General features: G+C 44.2%; 1 protein-coding gene across 13 annotated transcripts in view; it reads right to left on the reverse strand.

Annotated features, from left to right (window-relative positions):
• The window catches only part of SYNGAP1 (synaptic Ras GTPase activating protein 1), a 470644-nt gene that overhangs the window by 177352 nt on the left and 272225 nt on the right, over positions 1-21067 (reverse strand). For all 13 annotated transcript variants that reach the window (XM_089656453.1, XM_089656452.1, XM_089656448.1 and 10 more), the window contains 2 exons: positions 14946-15099; positions 8780-8878 (listed from right to left, as the gene is read on the reverse strand). In XM_089656453.1, the coding sequence (XP_089512579.1) occupies positions 8780-8878; positions 14946-15099 (253 nt within the window). The remainder of the gene's footprint in view (positions 1-8779; positions 8879-14945; positions 15100-21067) is intronic.

The following is a 21067-nucleotide window of genomic DNA, read 5'->3' on the forward strand; positions in this document are numbered from 1 at the left end:
GGAGATCAGTTAAGACACTGTGATCTATTAGACCCATAATGTTTCCATAAATTGTACCTGTCATCTGCCCAATGCGATCACATTTGGGGGGTTTGATAACCCCATTTGGTAGCAATAAATTAGAATGAAATAAATAAAATTTAAAAAAATTAAATTAAAATGTATTTTTTTTTAATTACCTTAACCCCCACTACCCTGCACACACCTGAAAATGCAAATACGCGCCCAGGGTGTGCGTATGTATGTAAATAATGATACAGTGACAGCCATAATTCTAGCATCAGAACTCACAGTTATCCCTAAACTGATGAGCAGTAAAGGCGCATATGTTTTAACCCTATCGCTGCCACAAACGTTTTTGCACTTTTTTTTTTTTTTGCACACGTTTAAAAAAATATTTCAGGCCTGAAGATTACACAAACCCCCCAAACATTACATATTTCTAAAAGCAGACACCCTGGAGAATAAAATAGCGGTAGTTCCAATATTTTACATCACAGGATATTACCACAAAGGTCTAGGAAACGCAAAATGTCAGTAAAAGGTGCACTAAAAGGAATTTTAGGGCAAGCAAATGCAATAAATTACCCAAATTGTAGGTAAAATACTAAAGATGAGGTTCCGCCGAATAAATAGATACCCAGCATGACAAACTTTACATTTGTGTGCATCTATGAAATGGCGACAAACGTCAGTACCCTATATTTTCTATAAGCGACGTTTCAATAGCCCCCTATAGGTCATCAGTTTAGTGTTACGGAGGAGATCTTGTGCTAGAATTATTGCTCTCACTCCGGCGTGAACAACGATATGTAACATGTGTATCACAATGGATGTTTTCACATGTAGGCACCCTGACGTGTGCGTTTATGTTCGTACGTGCATATATGTATGGGTGGGGGGAGCGTCAAACTTGTTTTGGGGAAGAGGGGATATTGTGCTTGGGTGTAACTTTTTTTTGCAATTAAGAAAAATGTTTTCAATTAACTTTTTTTTTTTCATCACATAGGGGAAACAAAGTCCCCTATGTAATGATTTTTACGTGACAGGTTCTCTTGCATGTCTTCTCTGGTCTCCACTAGATGTATTGCAATGCAGATATTCTAGCGGGAAAAGTGATAGCCGTGACCCGGAAGTGACATCATACACATCACCTTCCAAGTCACAGAAAGAAGGGGAGGTAAGCGGATATTCAACTGCTCCCGCACCCGCCATGGCGCTCCTCAGGCCCGCAGATGGGTAAGGCAGGGGGAGCAAGTGATCGGGAGGCAGCGCAGCCACCCCACTGCTTCCGCCTAACAGGCAGGAGTCTGCCTGTCATTTTTATATACAAGCCTGGTGGCTGCATCCACCGGATTGTGTATAAAACTACCTGCTATCTATGATGTGCGGACCTGACGGTGAGAGGGTTAAATGACTGTGACTGATTCACCATCAGTGAATGTTTGGTAAAAGTATCATTTAGGCTTGGTTCACACTCATGTGACTTGCGAGACATACACTCACCGGCTACTTTGTTAGGTACACCTGTTAAATTGCTTGGTAACACAAATTGCTAATTAGCCAATCACATGGCAGCAACTCAGTACATTTAGGCATCTAGACGTGGTGAAGACGACTTGCTGAAGTTCAAACCGAGCATCAGAATTTGAAAAAAGGGGATTTACGTGACTTTGAACACGGCATGTTTTGTTGGTGCCCGACGGGCTGGTTTGAGTATTTCAAAAGGCTGATCTACTGGGATTGTCACACACAACCATCTCTAGGATTTACAGAGAATGGTCCGGAAAAGAGAAAATATCCAGTGAGCGGCAGTTGTGTGGAGGAAAATGCCTTGTTGATGTCAGAGGTCAGAGGAGAATGGGCAGACTGGTTGCTGCGACATTCAGATGGTAGGGTCAGAATTTAGTGTAACCAATATGAAGGAATGGATCCATCCTGCCTTGTATCAACGATTCAGGCTGGTGGTGGTGGTGTGATGGTGTGGGGGAGATTGTCTTGGCACTAGCAAGGTGGACCTAATAAAGTGGCCGGGGTGTGTAAAGTCACATGACAAGTCGAAACCCATTTATTTCTATGGCACCCATTCCAATTTATGCGACTAAAGTTGCAGCATCTTTAAAAATGCTTCTGCACTATTTTGATGCAATTTTCTTGTGCCATTGAGTGTAATAAGTTACATTAAAGTCACGCTGGAAATTGCATGACTTTAGAGTTGCACTAATGTGAACCAAACATTACTGCTTTTTCAATATGCCCCAAAATGTTACCCTCTGAAAACTGATGTTACCTTCTTCTTCGGAGCCAAGGACACTGAAATGTCACGAGGCCCATCCACTTGTGAAAAGCCACTACAGTGATGTCAAATATTAATCTTTAGACCATCTAAGAAATGCTATGTGTAATTAAAAGGTGTTCATACAAAGAGTAGATGAACACCATGAATGGTTCTTTTATACAATTATATCACAATTATTTTTCAGGTCAATATTCTGCTTTCTTAATGGAACTTTTTATTCCAAGTACGGTAATTATGGGCTGATGAGGACTTTCCTTTAGAAATTAAAAAATGAAGCTATTTTTATACCGTCAAGATAAGTATAGCAATCATCTTTAAAGAACACCCAAAAAAAAGGTATGTTTTTTTAAAATAAAAATTAAACGAAATGAAAATGTATTCAATTGAAATCAAAGGGAAACTTTTTACTTATGGATAGAATAAAACAAACGAGGCTGACTGTAGGGAAGTGTCTGGACGGACAGGCAGAAATGCTCCAACCTGCTGGCTGAGGATCAGATCATCAGAATGTATCCACAGACATTGTCTTTACGCCGCGTGAGAAATCCTTCTGATTGTGTCATACTGGGGCTGCAACTGTATGGAAAATATATTTCCCTGTTCTCAAAGAAAGGTGACAGCATTCTTCCAGACAAACTGAGCACATATTATATATTCACAGAAAGGAACACATAGATTAGAGGGAGAGAGAAATGAGAGAGAGAGCGATTAGAGATTAGAGAGAGAGGAATTAGTGAGAGAGAGACATTAGAGAGATAGAAAGATGAATTAGAGAGAGATGAGAGGGAAATTAGAAAAAAGAAAGGGGGGAATTAGAGAGAGAGACACACACAAATGAGAGAGAGATTAGAGAGAGAGGAATTGGAGAAAGTGAGAGAGAAATTAGAGAGATAGAAAGATTGAGAGATGATAGAGAGATTAAAGAGAGAAAGAAATAAGGGGGGGGGGGTTAAAAAGAGAGACTAGAGAGAGATTAAAGAGAGTGGCAGATTAGAAAGACAAATCAAATACAAAGAGACAGAAAGATTAGTTAGATGGAGATTAGAGATAGAAAGAAATAAGAGAGATTGAAATAGAGAGAAATTAGGCTGGCCATACATTATTCAACTTTTTTGTAAAATATTCCTTTAGAATTACCAAAACCGTATAACATGAGGTCAAACCTAAACACTTTAAATTTTTATGCAATCAGTTGAAGATAAGTCTAAATTGAACAAGAAAATTGTATAATGTATGCCCCGTTTTAGAGAAAGAAATAAGGATGGGGGGAGGGGTAATAAAAGAGAGGAATTAAAGAGAGAAAAAGTTCAGAGAGATGTATTAGAAAGAAATTAGAGAGCGAGAAGAAAGATTAGAGAGAGATGAGAGAGAGATAAGAGAGAGATGAGATTGGAGAGAGAGAGATGAGAGAGATTGGAGAGAGAGATTAGAGAGAGATGAGAGAGATTGGAGAAAGAGATTAGAGAGAGAGGTGAGAGAAAGAGAGATTAGAAAGAGATTACAGAGAAAGAGAGAGATTTAGAGAGAGATTAGAGAAAGATAGAGATTAGAAAGAGATTAGAGAGAGAGATTACAGAGAGAAATTGGAGAGCAAGAGAAAGAAATTAGAAAGAGAGAGAAAGATTAGTTAAAGAGAGACCAGAAACAGGTTAGAGAGAAATAGAGATTAGAGAGGGGAACTTTAGAGAGAGAAAACATTTAAAAAGAGAGAGATTAGAGAGAGAGAGAGAGAGAGAGAGAGAGAGAGATTAGAGAGAGAGAGATTAGAGAGAGAGAAATTAGAGAGAGAGAAATTAGAAAGAAAGAGAAAAATAAATTCGAGAGATAAGAGATTAGAGAGAAAGAGAGAGATTAGAGAGAGACATTTGAGAGAGAGAAATGAGAGAGAGAGAGGGGGGGGGAGAATTTAGAGAGAGAGAGAGAGAGAAATAAAGGGGGGGGGTTAAATAGAGAGAGAAAGATCAGAGGGAGGTTAGAAAGAGATAAATTAGAGAGTGAGAGAGAGAGGAATTAGAAAGAGAAAGATTAGTTAGAGAGGGATCAGAGAGAGAGATTAAAAAGCTAGAAAGATCAGAAAGAGAGAGAAAATAAATTGAGAAATTAGAGAGAAAGAAATTAGAAGGAGAGAGAAAGATTAGTTAGAGAGATCAGAAAGAGATTACAGAGAAAGAGAGAGATTAGAGATTTTAGAGAGAAATTAGAAAAATAGACAGACTAGAGAGAAAGAGAGAGATTAGAAAGAGAGAAAAAAATGAGAGAGAGATTAAAGAGAGATGGATTCCAGAGATTAGATAGCTAGATACAAAAATGACAAACATACAGTATATGAGAATGAAAAGCAGATCGCTATATAGACAGACAGGCAAATATGAGAAAGATAGTTAGCCAAACTGTGTCTGCTGGATCGCAGAGTCTGAAGGGGACAGCATCAGAGACAGGACAAGTATTTCAAAGAGCTGTTTTTTTTAATTTTCTTTTTTTTTTTTAAACCAATACTGAGCATTGACTTTTTTTTTACTTTTGTTGAAAGCCGGTGTTGAAATATAGCTGATGTTTATTCTGCTTATATTTGCCTTCTCTGGGTTCGGCTTTTCCCCTTCATCAATGACCTAATGACATTTTTAAAAAACTTTTCTATTTTCATTACAAACTTTTTTTCAGACCCTCTGACATCATTACTGAGTCTCTATGCTTCTCTATGCAATCCAGGCAGATCATGACTGGTTAAAGGGGATAGCAGGGTGCTGTGCATAGCTTCTTGAAACCATCACAGCAACCTGCCTCAATACTCCTTTTGGTAGCCCTGATAAAAGCAATGGACTGACTCTTAGGAGGAGTTTTGCAAATATCATAATGGGATGTTGAGGCTCCATGGCTGTCATAACTGAAATATGGTGAATTAAAGGGGTTAGCCAGGGGCAGTCAGGCTGGGGATGAACGGCCTAGATGATGCTGGATGTCCTCCAGCCAGGAAATGAGGAGGATACTCTATGGCTTTCTGCAGCTTCCATTGCATACTGTAATAAGCTCACAGTGCAAGACTGAAGGGGAGGCTGAGGTTCAGTTGGTAAACTAATTCTGGACCAGGGCATACACAGACCACCACAGGATAATAAAATATCCTACAGTAAACATTGAAGGAATAATGGCACTTCTGCCGATCCGGCAGGGTCGTGAAAGGGCATGATTCTGTCAGCAAGCTGTAAGATTGTAATAATTAACAGCACCGTAATTAAGTACTGTGTAATGTGGTATGCCCCAGTGGCGTGGCCTGTGAATGGACTATAAGAACACAAGTACGAGGTATCTGTACAACGCAGCCAATCCACATTTCCTCAAAACCAGAGCAGAGAGGAAAGTGGGAGATGTCACCTGGAGCAACCTGCCAGGTTTTAGTCCACCACTGGGAAAAATCATAGAATGGGAGTCATATATATGTAGCCCCTTCCTAGTCAGCTAGGGGTCAGACTAGGGCTAGACTCCAACTGTTAGTGAGGAGGGCTTAGTAGCAGCCTGGGTGTGATGGCTAGCAGGGTCAAACTTTGGTCAGAGCTGAGAGATTCTGCAGACCCGCCCTCTGGAATTTTACACTGCTCTAGAACTTTGGAGAAAGATCTAGAAGCAGTGGGTGGATCTGAAGAGAAGTTGGCCTGCACTTTTGAGGGATCCTGGCCAATCCCCAACATGAAGCTTGGTAAGGGGCCAAGACAACCCTTAAAAATGAGAGAAACTGCTCAGCTGCAGGAGAGGTCGGGTGGAAGACAGAGAGGATGTGGAGCTGAAGGCAGGATCCTGGGAGGGGGCCCAGATGGAGAGGGGCTCACCTACAGACAGTGGAGCTTGGAAGGACGTAAACTCAGACCTTCATAGGCCCCCAAAGCAAGCAACACCTGTGCAGCAGGGAAGGAGCAGCTCAGCTAGAAGGCCTGGTAGCAGCCACCAACACACCAGATGCACAGGGGAAGGACTGAGTGAGTAAGCCTGCCCCCTGAGCCAGATAGAGGAAGGACCACTCTGTTGGGAAACCAGATTAGCAACCTACCGGTACTGTCTTACTTCCTAAAATGACAGGCACTGAATCCCCTACTCAGGGATTCCTCCAGTTAGTACTACAGGAGATGCTGGCTAGCTCACCTTAAAAGACTGTTTTGCTGTAGAGACGTGTAAATAGTTCCAGGAAGTTGTCCTTGGTTTCTTGATTCCATTGCGCATCCCATATACCTCTTACACCATCCAGGTAGAAATTCCCTGATAAAATCCAAAGACCCAAGCTCAAGGGCTGGTTACTGACTCCTGGATGCAAGTCTGTGAGAAATGCGTGTTGCCTGGCTGTGCAGGACTACAGGGATACCCAAATACTTTGCAACTCCTAAGGGGGTAGTGCTACTTATACATGTCAGCCCCATTGCCATAGATGCCATGCAGCTTCTAAGCAGGTTCCCAGTAGTATCATTCTGTACAAACCTTACATAGCAAGGACTTTTCACATGTATTACCTATAAAAGCTAAACGAATATGTTACCCCAACATGTCATATTCCTGATATGTGTTTGCTCCCTCTACTTTCCTATTTCAAACTGACCGCACTAGGCATGAGAGCACATCCATCTTAGTGTGGTCAGTTTTCTGGCTGTGCTGGGGGAACAGCCTGCCTCTCCAATGATCAGACTTGTGCTGACACAGCCCCCCACCCCCCCCCCCTTATGCAGCTAAGAACAGAGGTCATGTGATCACTTAAAAAAAGAAGATATTTTTAATGTTGATATATAAATATTATTTGCAGGTGTGAAGGTGACGACATGTTTCACGTTGAAAGCGGAAGTGATGTAACATTCTTTTGCTTCCGCTGTGTGATGAGACACCTAGCTTACAGGTGGTGGAGGTCCAGTATGAAAGGTTATGTCGGCATATACAGTTTCCGGGAAAAAGTCATCTGATGAGCATAAGTGAGGTTGATATGGTTAACTGACCGAAAGAGACAAAAGCACATTGTGCAGGATTGTGACCCAGAATAAGAAAACAACTGCTGCAAAAGTGACTGCAGAGCTCAATCTCAGTCTTCACGGGACTCAGTCGTTATGGGACTGAGATTGAGCTCTGTAGTCACTTTGGAGCAGTTTTCTTACTCCGAAGCAGGGGGAGTTTTGAACCCCTGAAACACATTGGCTTTTGGCCTCTTGTCATGACAAATACATTCTTACTGGACTCAAATTTTGTGGTGCGTTCATCCTCTAAATATTCTCCAGACTATTCCAGGGACCCTCAGAGATACTCCAGTTGACAGAGAGCTGCCTCTAAAAGTTTGATTCTCATTCTGATTTTCACTATCCTGGGGCCAGCGCTCCAGCAACACATTTCCCTGTCAAATCCTTAAAGTGTTTGTAAACCTCAGACATGAAGTCTGAACAAAGCACATATTTCTATAGTGTTTACTTGCCTATCTCCAAAGCACTGAGTGTCATTTCTGTCTGCTGCCTAGTTCCTCTGCTATCAGCATGGGTCACTTCTGACAAGTTTTCCTGACACCAAGAGCTAAAAAGGTGAAAGGAAAGGGAACTCCAACACACAGCCTGTGATTGACAGCCTCAGCTCTGTTCCTGTGTGCTGTGTTAAGGGGGTGTGTCCCTTCACTCCAATCAGCTCTCAGAGCTTTTGTACAGTGTGTAACTGCAGCTCCCCGCCCCCTGCTTTGTGAGTCTGTGAAAAATCCTTTTCTCTGAGTTTTACAAGGGTGTACAGGACAGATGCCCGGCAGATAAACAGGTACAACTTGTGTAGAAGGATTTGTTTCTTCTCTGTGTCCAGTTACTTCATTTGGTCTATGTAAGGGTTTACAACCACTTTAAATGCAGATTTTGTGCATTGCAATGAATACCAACACAATAGAACTCATAGCCCAATAGTCAAGAAAGTGCCGATGAATCCTCAGATCATGTTCCATTTACACATTTAGGCCTCATTCACACGAGTGTACTCCGGCATACGTCCATGCGAGGGCCCTGTTTACCCACACTGCATGGAGATTCACAGGTGCTCAGGTAGTCCCATTCAACTCAACACAGCAGCTGTACCATCCAGCCGCTGCTCCCAATTTGACATCCAAGTGGGTGCACAGCCCCAGATGCAGACAGTGTGCGTTTGAGGTTGTGCACCGGCACCCACATGGATGATGATCCCAAATGCACACTGTCTGTATTTGTGGCTGTGAACCCACGCGGATGTCATATTGGGAGCAGCGGCTGTGTCCATGCAGCTGCTGCATCTTAACTGAGATGAATGGGACTGCCTGCACAGGGATGCAGGGAGAACTTGTGCATCCTCATGCAGGTAGACACAGCACGCTGTAGTACGCCCTTGTGAATGAGGCCTTACACAACACACCAAGAGCAAAAAGCGCAGAAGTGCTCAGATAAGGAAGCCGTGTAGGAAGTTTCGGAGTAACACAGAGATTGTTCACAGTAATCAAAACCAGCTATGTACCTTGTTGGGCTTGACGGCTCTCTGCAGGTTCTCTATCCATTTGTCTCTTTCAGCGGCCGAACGACAGGCAAAGCATTTGGTACCCGATGCTGTTGTCACCTGCAGAGGGGAAGAAGACCGGTCAGAGAGGATGCAGCATGCACAGCAGCTTGCAGATCAGAAGGTTCAAACCTTGCTGTGCTGAGGTGTCAGAGATTAACGAGGGCCGCTGCAACAGAAAAGTGCGGCTTTGAAGATCAAAATTGTCTTTTTTTTAGTTTTGAAAAGCGGGGAAGGTTTATAACCTCTAATTTTTTTCCAGTCTGTCAATTCCCTTCACCCCCCTCACAAGTCAGCCATTCTAAATCTTTTGTAATAGGTCAAAGAGAGCGCCGAATGAAAATCCTGAGGAGTTCAAAGTCCTTATTGCTCAAAGGGTAACAACAAATAGGGTAAAAGACAACCAACATGTTTTTTTTTTTTGGGGGGGGGGGGCACACAATCCCTTTTCATCAGGACTGGAAGAAATTTTTAAAATAACACCTAAAGTGGTTATAAACATCTGAAATGAAAAAAAAAATGAACAAAGCACATCCTGCTATAGTGTGTACTTGCCTCTATCCATAGCATCCTAGTGTCATTTCTGTCTCCTCTCTCATTCCTCTGCTATTTGCAAGAGCAGGGGTGGACTGACCATTTGGAAACTCGGGCACTGCCCGAGGGCCCGGGGTCAGAGATGCCCCTGGTACCTTTTTCATAGGCTTTTTTGAGTTTGGGCAAGGACATAGGGGCCCCATGATCCCCTATTGCCCGGGGGCGCCATGAGTTGTCAGTCCGCCCCTGTGCACGAGTCACCTCTTACAGTCTAGTTTTCAACCTATGAGCTGTACGGGCCTCAAATGTGGCCCCTGACATCACCAAAGGGTCACACATAATGTTCAGTATATATAATGATAAAGAGAACTGTCAGAGACTGCAGATCTAATAGAGGAAATGAGGGTGGGAGAGTGAGGACTGGATACATTTTTGGCTGGGGATATGCTGCAGAAGACAATAGGAAACTGGGAACACGTTACATGAGGCTAGTAGAGATCAATGTTATTATCCTAATCAATGTTCCCACTACAGACTGCTGAGGTCCAAGGGCCGCACATCATATACCAAAGGGTCACAGGTTGGGCTCCAGGGGTCTATATGGACATCAAGCAATCCTGGGAGATGCCCCCTCCCCCAAGGCACACAGCGGGTGATTGACAGTCTCAGCTCTGCATGTTTCCCTATAAGACTGTGTAGAGGAGGGTGTGTCCTTTTTCTCCACTCAAGTCTCAGATTACACTCAGATTCCTGCACTATGCTGTGCAGTGTGTCACATCAGATCCCTGCCCCCTGCTTTCTGGAGGTCAAAAATGTTGTCCTAATTCTGTACTTTGAACAGCTGTAGAGGGGAGAGGGCTGCAGATAAACAGGTACAATTTATGTAGGAGGATTTGCTTCATCTCTGTGTATCATCTGAGGCTTGTCACTTCCAGGGGTAAATCTAAGGGTTTACAACCACCTTACAGTGAAATGACTGAGTATAAGGGATGAAACAAATCCTCCTTCATAAATATGTAACAAATCCTCCTACATAAGTTGTACCTGTTTATCAGAAGTATTCTCTTCTCTACAGCCGGTTAAAGTCCAGAATTTAGGAAGCTTGTCAGACGTTTCAGAAAACAGGGGGTGGAGAGCTGAAGTTACACTCTGAAAAGCGAGGAGAGCTCTGAGAGCTGACAGGAGAGAACGGACACACCCCTCCTCACACAGTTCACAGGAACAGATCTGAGGCTGTCAATCACAGGCTGTGTGCTGGAGGTCCCTTCCTAGTCACCTTGTTTTCCTCTTGGTGTCAGTAAAACGTGTCAGAAATGATTCATGCGATAACAGAGGAACGAGGCAACAGACAGAAATGACACTTAGTGCTCTGGACTGAGACAAGTACACACTACAGAGGGCTTTGTTCATATTTCATGTCTGAGGTTTACAACCACTTTAAAACTGTTCCCCTAGCCCTGAAGAAGAAGGATTGTGAGACCCCCGAATCTTGGTGGCTGTTTTTTACCCTGCTTGTCGTAACCAACTGAAAAATAAAGACTTTGGACTCTCGTTGACCTATTCCAATCTGATTTCTTCAACTTGCGTGAATGTCCTTCATTGGGGGAACCACGGTTTTGTCCACATTTTGATAACCTGTGAAAATCTATGTCCAGCGCCCCTCTACTGCTTCTTCCTTAGATTCTAAATCTTTTAACCTTGGAGGAACCCTTTTTTCTCCTGCAGGGAAAAAAATTCCTTCCTGATCCCCCCTTATGTATTATACATGGAGATCATATCCCCCCTTATGTATTATACATGGAGATCATATCCCCCTTATGTATTATACATGGTGATCATATCCCCCCTTATGTATTCTACATGGAGATCATATCCCCCTTATGTATTATACATGGTGATCATATCCCCCCTTATGTATTCTACATGGAGATCATATCCCCCCTTATGTATTATACACGGAGATCATATCCCCCCTTATGTATTATACATGGTGATCATATCCCCCCTTATGTATTCTACATGGAGATCATATCCCCCCCTTATGTATTATACATGGAGATCATATCCCCCTTATGTGTTATACATGGAGATCATATCCCCCCTTATGTATTATACATGGAGATCATATCCCCCTTATGTAATATACATGGAGATCATACCCCCCCCCTTATGTATTATACATGGAGATCATATCCCCCCTTATGTATTATACATGGAGATCATATCCCCCCTTATATATTATACATGGAGATCATATCCCCCCTTATGTATTATACATGGTGATCATATCCCCCTTATGTATTATACATGGAGATCATACCCCCCCCCTTATGTATTATACATGGAGATCATATCCCCCTTATGTATAATACATGGAGATCATATCCCCCTTATGTATTATACATGGAGATCATATCCCCCCTTATGTATTATACATGGTGATCATATCCCCCCTTATGTATTATACATGGTGATCATATCCCCCCTTATGTATTATACATGGAGATCATATCCCCCCTTATGTATTATACATGGTGATCATATCCCCCCTTATGTATTATACATGGTGATCATATCCCCCCTTATGTATTATACATGGTGATCATATCCCCCCTTATGTATTATACATGGAGATCATATCCCCCCTTATGTATTATACATGGAGATCGTATCCCCCCTTATGTATTATACATGGTGATCATATCCCCCCTTATGTATTATACATGGAGATCATATCCCCCCTTATGTATTATACATGGAGATCATATCCCCCCCTTATGTATTATACATGGAGATCATATCCCCCCTTAATCTCCTCTTCTCAAGACAGAATAAATTCAGTTCCTCAACTTTTCGCAGTTTTGCTATAATGCACTCTGTTTCTACAAATTAGAATGTATAAATCATGTCTCTATCTATATCTATATAGTCAGGTGACCTTCATAGAGTAGTAAAGCTAAAGTTTATTCTGCCTAGTTTGCTTTATCTGGTTTCTACCTCTCCACTTATCAGCTACTACATTTAAATACAATCTTTTATGCTTTCATACCATATCATCACTGGGTCTCCGTACATCTCTATCCAATGCAGGCAAATCATTGATGGTGGGAGGGGCCAGCAGGGTGCTGTACATGAATTTCTGAAAACATCACAGCACTCTGCCTCAGTAGCCTCAATCCTGATGCATTATCATTATTATTATAATACAGGATTCATATAGCGCCAACAGTTTGCGCATGCAGTAGGGTGTTTTTGGGAGAGTTATTTAAAGTGTTACTAAACCCATGAACCTGCATTCACTATATCCGCTCTCCCAGGACCCTGCATTCACTATATCTGGTCTCCCCGGACCCTGCATTCACTATATCGGGTCTCCCCGGACCCTGCATTCACTATATCGGGTCTCCCCGGACCCTGCATTCACTATATCTGGTCTCCCCGGACCCTGCATTCACTATATCCGGTCTCCCCGGACCCTGCATTCACTATATCCGGTCTCCCAGGACCCTGCATTCACTATATCTGGTCTCCCAGGACCCTGCATTTACTATATCCGGTCTCCCCGGACCCTGCATTCACTATATCCGGTCTCCCAGGACCCTGCATTCACTATATCCGGTCTCCCCGGACCCTGCATTCACTATATCCGGTCTCCCAGGACCCTGCATTCACTATATCTGGTCTCCCAGGACCCTGCATTCACTATATCCGGTCTCCCAGGACCCTGCATTCACTATATCTGGTCTCCCCGGACCCTGCATTCACTATATCCGGTCTCCCAGGACCCTTCATTCACTATATCTGGTCTCCCAGGACCCTGCATTCACTATATCCGCTCTCCCCGGACCCTGCATTCACTATATCTGGTCTCCCCAGACCCTGCATTCACTATATCTGGTCTCCCCGAACCCTGCATTCACTATATCTGGTCTCCACAGACCCTGCATTCACTATATCCACTCTCCCTGGACCCTGCATTCACTATATCCGCTCTCCCCGGACCCTGCATTCACTATATCCACTCTCCCCGGACCCTGCATTCACTATATCCACTCTCCCCGGACCCTGCATTCACTATATCCACTCTCCCCGGACCCTGCATTCACTATATCCACTCTCCACAGACCCTGCATTCACTATATCCACTCTCCCTGGACCCTGCATTCACTATATCCGCTCTCCCAGGACCCGGCATTCACTATATCTGGTCTCCCCAGACCCTGCATTCACTATATCCGCTCTCCCCGGACCCTGCATTCACTATATCCGGTCTCCCCGGACCCGGCATTCACTATATCCGCTCTCCCCAGACCCTGCATTCACTATATCTGGTCTCCCAGGACCCGGCATTCACTATATCTGGTCTCCCACAGTACACAGAACATGGAAATGCAATTATTTTAGAAAATATAAACTGCTAAATACAGTTTTTCATCAGCAGTTAGAGCAGTCTTGTGACTTCTATCAGTGTCCAGAGCACTGGTTAAAGCTTGTAGGAGGAGTTTTCATTCTCCTCAGACTGTCCTGTGAGGCTGCATAACCCCTGACCCTCTGTCTGGACAATGCTGATTGGCCCTGTGCTGATCACATGCACTCTTCCAAAAGAAGAAAAAACCTTTCTAGTAATAAACACCAAACTGAGCATGTGCAGCTTGCCCCCAAGGCTCTGTTCTATCAACAGATGTATTGGGGACAGTGGAAGAAGGGGAGGATCAGAGAAGACAGGATCAAACAGCCAATTCAGAGGATTAACCCCTTAGGTTCCACAGTGCATATAACAAGCATGCTTTACTGCATATACGGACTGATTTTACTGTTGTCGGTTTAGTGACACTTTAAAGTGTAAGTTCACCTTTACAGAAAATCTGTAAAGATGTCCTAACACCCCTCCTCAAGCTGCCCCCCCCCCCTGCCCCACTGTACTTAACTCCTGTGATCCTAAGCTGTCATGGCTCCCGCAAGCCGCCCAACGTTCTGGGATTTGAAATTCCTGCTGTTTTCTCTCCATACAGCGTCACAAGTATGGACCAGACAGAGAGGAGAGAAAGCAGCAGGAATTTTGAATCCCAAGGAATGTTGGGCAACTTACCAGAGTCTTGACAGCTCAGGATCACAGGAGGTAAGTACAGCAGGGACGGGGGAGGAGGAGGGAGGAGGGGGTCCGGTGTTGGGTCATCTTTACAAATTTTCTGTAAAGGTGAACTTACACTTTAAATATCAAAATACCTTGATTGGTGGATATCAGTTGGGAGGATTGCATGTTCACAGGAAGACAACACTGGCATGCAGACCGTCCCAGGTAACACCCACATGTGATGATGAGCCTCCATGACAGAAAAAAAACTGAAATCCAATGAATGAAATGGGCAGATCAGGAACAGTCACGTTATGTGCAGGAAAGAGCTAGATGATGCCGGATGTCCTCCAGCTGGAAAATGAGGCAGGCTCCATCTGATTAGCTGCTGTTTCTAATGCAGAAGCTCACACTGTGCAGTGAAATTAGACTAAGCCATTCCAATACATTAGAGGGGCCCGTACAACTGTGACAGCTCAAGAAGTAAAGCTGGAGTCAAGGTTTAGACAAGAACATCACCTCAAAACAAAACTCCTGTCCCAGGATACTGCTGTGCACAGGTTTCACCACCGAATCTTCATCCAGATTCAGATCCAAGGCTTCCGCAGCGCTGCTCGGACTCAGCAAAGACTCATGGGAGTGCGATTCCTTGAATGCCTGCATGAGGCGAGCCCTGAGGAAGAGAAGCGACAAGACAGAGACATTGGTGGAAGTCCTTTGACGCGGCACATCTACCTATAAATATAACTGTATTATAAGAAAGGTATTATAACAAAGTAGAAGCAACTGGGAACAACAACAACAGGCCACCAAAAATGACAGAGCGGGGTCAGCGCATGCTGAAGCGCTCAGTGCACAGGAGTCGCCAACTGCCTGCAGAGTCAATAGCTAAAGACCTCCAAACTTGGTGTGGCCTTCAGATGAGCCCAACAACAGTGCGTAGAGAGCTTCATGGAATGGGTTTCCATGGCCGAGCAGCTGCATCCAAGTCTTACATCACTAAGTGCAATGCAAAGCGTCGGATGCAGTGGTGTAAAGCACGCCGCCACTGGACTCTAGAGCAGTGAAGATGTGTTCACTGGAGTGACCAATCACGCTTCTCTGTCTGGCAATCCGATAGACGTGTCTCGGTGTGGCAGTTGTCAGGAGAATGGTACTTGCCTGACTGCATTGTGCCAAGTGTAAAGTTTGGTGGAGGGAGGATTATGGTGTGGGGTTGTTTTTCAGGGGTTGGGCTTGGTCCCCTGGTTCCAGTGATGGGAACTCTTAGGGTGTCAGCACACCAAGACATTTTGGACAATTTCCTGCTCCCAGCTTTATGGGAAGAGTTTGGGGATGGCCCCTTCCTGTTCCAACATGACTGCACACCAGTGCACAAAGCAAGGTCCATAAAGACATCGATGAGCGAGTTTGGGGCGGAGGAACTTGACTGACCTGCACAGAGTCCTGACCTCAACCCCATAGAACATTTTTGGGATGAATTAGAGTGGAGACTGCAAGCCAGGCCTTCTCGTCCGGCATCAGTGCCTGACCTCACAAATGTGCTTCTGGAAGAATGGTCCAACCTTCCCATAGACACCCTCCTAAACCTTGTGGACGGCCTTCCCAGAAGAGTTGAAGCTGTTATAACTGCAAAGGGCGGGGCCAACTCAATATTGAACCCTACGGACTAAGATTGGGATGCCATTAAAGTTCCTGTGCGTGTAAAGGCCGGCCGACCAATACTTTTGGCAATATAGTGTATCTTTGCCACTTGACATTATAGATCATCTATGACTATTAAAATAAATAAAATAAGAAAAAATGTTAATAACTGTATAGGGTTAATAACTTTAAGAGGAGCCGCCAAAAATGGACCTCCTGTATGGGTCCCGGGCCTCATCAGTTCAACGGCAGCTTTATGATGCAGGCAGTTTCAAAACCTGCTGATTACAGCGCAAAGCCCTCCTCCTCGGTTTCTCCACCTCTCTTTCCCGCAGGTTGTCAGCTGCTGCATGGGGAGCCACAGAGGGATCGGTTTCAGGGATCTCCCCCCCCCCGCTGTTCTGGTGTCTGGTCACCCCCTCTCGTGTCCACAATCCCCTCCCCTGCAGCTCCGATCACTCCTGTGTTCATCCATAACTGAAGCGTAGTAAATTGTGTATACTATGCTTCAGTTTGTAAATGAACAGGAAGCTTCTGTACAAAGTGCTTCCTTTTCATTCATTAAGCAGTGTAGCTGTAGCTTCAGAAAAAAAATTGGGGATCTTTGTTTCTCTGTCCCAAAACTGAAACATCAGGTGTCTGTTTAGACCCCAGATATTTCACCAAAGCTACCCCCCCCCCCCATAGGGCTGTTAAAAAATGTAAAAAATAGAAAGAATCTAAAAGTGTATGTAAAAATAATAATTAAAGTCTCACACATACAAGTACTCTGGCCACGTGAATGAGTTCATGGGGCTGGAGCCATGTTCTGGACCATACACCTGCACCCACACACTCACTCCTCAGTTCAACAGCAGCTTTATGGTGCAGGCAGTTCAAAGAGCTGCTGATCATAGCTCAGCATCCCACTCTCTGGCTTCTCTCCATCTTGCTGGCTGTCGGCTGCTGAAGGGAAAGCAGTAGATCGGTTTCAGGGATCACCCCCACCACCACTCTGGTCACTCCCTCTCCTGTCCATGTTCCCCATTCCCTGCAGTTCCAATCCCCCTTGTGCTCATTCATAACTGATGCATAATAAACTGTGTTTACTATGCTTCCATTTGTGAATGAACAGGAGCCTCTGTACTGAGTGCTTCCTGTTCATTCATTCTGCAGTGCAGCTGAGGCTACAGAAAAAGGTTGGGGATCTGCATTTCTCTGTCTCAAAAGTAAAACATCAAGGGTCTATTTAGACCCCCGATACTTCACCAAAGCTTCCCCACCCCCAGAGGGTAAAAAATTATGAAAAATAATAAAAAAAATAATTAAGGGCTCATTCACACAGGTATTCTGGCCGCATAAATGAGTCGTTTGCTCGTGTGGCTGAAGCCATGTTCAGGGCAATACACCTGCATCCACACACCCACTCAGGCTGGGGGGCTGTGTCAGGTAGGCTGCACAGGGCCTCATGATTTCAACAGCAGCCCTGCCTGTAATCATAATGTTTAGTATATGAATTCCTTTTTTATTTTAAAGGCCTTTATCCAAATTTTTCTCCACCTTTATCTGCAGAACAGGCTGTTCAGCAAAAGTGACAGTTACCATTGGCATAAACGACGTAACACTGCCAGGGGTGATTAGAGCAGACAAAATGGTTTATTCTTTTTTTCCAAAAGCAGAAAAAAAAATTGCAATAATGCAAAGGGAGGTTTATTTTTGCCTAGGTGCAAGGGAATAAAGAGTAATACTTGTCTTATTTCTCATTCCAGCAGGCTCCTTCAACCTGTGCGACCAGTCCCTGCAGCCTCCTCCCTAAGAAACTCCAGACATGATCACACACATATAATGCAGGACTCCTGGTTCACACTGATGGGGTGCGGAATTCGCAGCATTTTCAGTGCGAATTCCGCACCACATCACAATCGCACCCCGTTCATACGAATCAATGTGGGTGTGTATGTTAATTTAACAACACCCCGACATCGGTCCGCAAAACGCGGTGCGATGTGCAGCATCAGATCGCATTGGTGTGAATACCTATGCGACCCGATTCTAGTGCGGACCAAAAAAGGGTCCTGCATGTTTTTGGTGCGGGTGCGGTGCAAATAGAGCAGGGGTGGGCAAACCTTTTGACTTGAGGGCCGCAATGGGTTCATATATTGGACCCGGGGGCCGGACTAGCTGCTGGCCGGCCCAGCCACTACCATGCCATCCATAGTAAGTATAGTAATATTCCCCCATAGTAAGCATAGTAATTAATCCCCCATATAGTAATTCATCCCCCATAGTAATTCATCCCCCATATAGTAATTCATCCTCCATAGTAATTCATCCCCCATATAGTAATTAATCCCCCCTATAGTAATTCATCCCCCATAGTAATTCATCCCCCATATAGTAATTCATCCCCCATAGTAATTCATCCCCCATAGTAATTCATCCCCCATATAGTAATTCATCCCCCATATAGTAATTCATCCCCCATATAGTAATTCATCCCCCATAGTAATTCATCCCCCATAGTAATTCATCCCCCCTATAGTAATTCATCCCCCATATAGTAATTCATCCCCCATATAGTAATTCATCCCCCATATAGTAATTCATCCCCCATAGTAATTCATCCCCCATATAGTAATTCATCCCCCATAGTAATTCATCCCCCCTATAGTAATTAATCCCCCATAGTAATTCATCCCCCATAGTAATTCATCCCCCATATAGTAATTCATCCCCCCTATAGTAATTCATCCCCCCTATAGTAATTCATTCCCCATATTGTGTCAATTCACTTACCTTTGCTCCGCGCGTTCCTCTCGCCGTGTTCCCGCGCCGTTCCGGTCTTCAGGGCGGACTGTGAGAGGAGAGGAGTTCGTCACGCTGCCCCGCCTACATCCTGACAGCCAATGTTTGCCACGCTCCGCGGGCCGGATTAAAAGGTCCGCCGGGCCGTAGTTTGCCCATTGCTGAAATAGAGCCTACAAAATGTATGGCTCCAATCGCACCGCACACAAATCGCATGGGATTTGCACAGGAATGCGGTGTGGTTCCTGTACTAATCACATGGGATTTACCACACCGCTGTCATGTGAACCTAGAGTCCAAGCCACATTGTATGAGAGGGACTACCCACAGCATGGAGCTTCATGAAGAATGTCGTGGCATACCGGAGCAAGGGGTAAGGTAAGTAATACCTCTACCCAGGGGCGGACTGACAACTCAAGGGGCCCCCGGGCAATAGGGGATCATGGGGCCCCTGTGTCCTTGCCCAAACTCAAAAAAGCCTATGAAAAAGGTACCAGGGGCATCTCATGGGGCCCCCTACTGACTCCGGGCCCTCGGGCAGTGCCCGACTTTCCAAATGGTCAGTCCGCTCTATCTACCCCCTGGCAGTAACACGCATTTACCCTTGCTGTGTGGGGGGACCCCACTGCAAAGAGTTTTCTTTTTCCTTCCCAGGGTTGGGTTTCATTTTTATTTTTCAACTACTTACCATCTGGGGCAATTTTTTTAATTTTTCACACAGAATTTTTGCTAGAAAATTGCTTAACCCCCCAAATATTATTTATTTTCTAAAAGCAGAAACTCTGTAGAATAAAATGGTGTTGGCAGTTGCAGATGATATTTGCACAGTCGTTTATCATACTCAACTTTTCAGGAACAAATACACTAAAATAAATTTTACTGCACACAAGCATAATATAGTACCATTTCTTTTTTAAATACAAGAGTTGATGTTGCATGAGTAAATAGATACCAAACACGTCATGTCTCAAAGCTGCATGCTCCCAAGAAATGGCCCTAACTATGGTGCCTAAAGTTTCTGGGCTATAAAGCCACCCGGCTGTATAGATACACACTGCAGTCAGCAAGTGGTTTAATTAACCCCTTCCTGTCAGCCCTTTAAGAAATGTAAACACTGGAAGCATTTAAAGAGTTTCCTTATCATGCGTCACAGGGATTTCGATTGTAAATGTGTGCCCAGGAGCTGCTGGCGCCATCACGGTGCAGGGGGTGTGAATTTGAGTGTGCTCCAAGCACGAACCAAATATGTGGCAGTAAGTCTAAATCTAATCAGTAAAATCTCAAATAAGCTTTGATCTTTCATTAAAATAATAACTGGTGATCCTGCCATGAAGGCCCTGGTTCTGATGGACCCTCAGTTGACTGGCTCAGCTCTGTTCCTGTGTGCTGTGTGAAGGGGGGGGGGTGTTTCTTCCCTCCAATCAGCTCTCAGAGCTCTCCTCACTGAGATCTGCAGAGTGTAAATTCAGCTCTGTCTTTTTTTCTGACAGCTCAGACACGCTTTATAAATTTTGCACTTTGAACAGATGTAGAGAAGAGAAGACTACAGATAAACAGGTACAGCCTATGTAGGAGGATTTGTTTCATTTTTGTGTATCACCTGAAGCCAGTCATTTCACTGTGTAAATGTAAGGGTTAATACACAAACATTAAAAAAAAATCTCCTACGTAAGTTGTACCTGTTTATTTGCAGCGGTCTCTGCTCTATAGCCTCCTAAAGCACGCAATTTACACATCAGTTCCAGAAGGCAGGGGGCTGGGATCTGATGTCACATACTGCACAACAAAGAGCAGGGAGCTGAGTTTAATCTGAGACCTGAGTGTAGGGAATGGACACACCACCTCTACACAAGTCTCATAGGGAAACAGCTGAGGATTTCAATCACCTGTTGTATGCTGAAGGTGGGGGCGGGCCAGTCTTCTGGGATTGTCTGGAGTCTGTACAGACTGTCAGAAGTGCTTCATGAAGATAGCAGAGGGAAGAGAGTGCAGATAGAAACCATGCTAACGGCTTTGGATTGCGTCTAGTACACACTATAGAAGCATATGTTTTGTTTATTTTTCTTTTCAGAGGTTTACAATCAGTTGAGTAACTCATTTTCTGTGTCTCTATTGTCTAATCTAGACATGTCTACATATATTAAAGTGGCAAAAATGAGGAACAATAAGCACATAAAAATGTGGAAGTTATAGAACACATTATTTTAGGGCAA

The sequence above is a fragment of the Staurois parvus genome, unplaced genomic scaffold (assembly GCF_062004578.1).
Source record: "Staurois parvus isolate SC_StPar_1 unplaced genomic scaffold, SC_StPar_1.0 ptg000906l, whole genome shotgun sequence".
NCBI lineage: Eukaryota > Metazoa > Chordata > Amphibia > Anura > Ranidae > Staurois > Staurois parvus.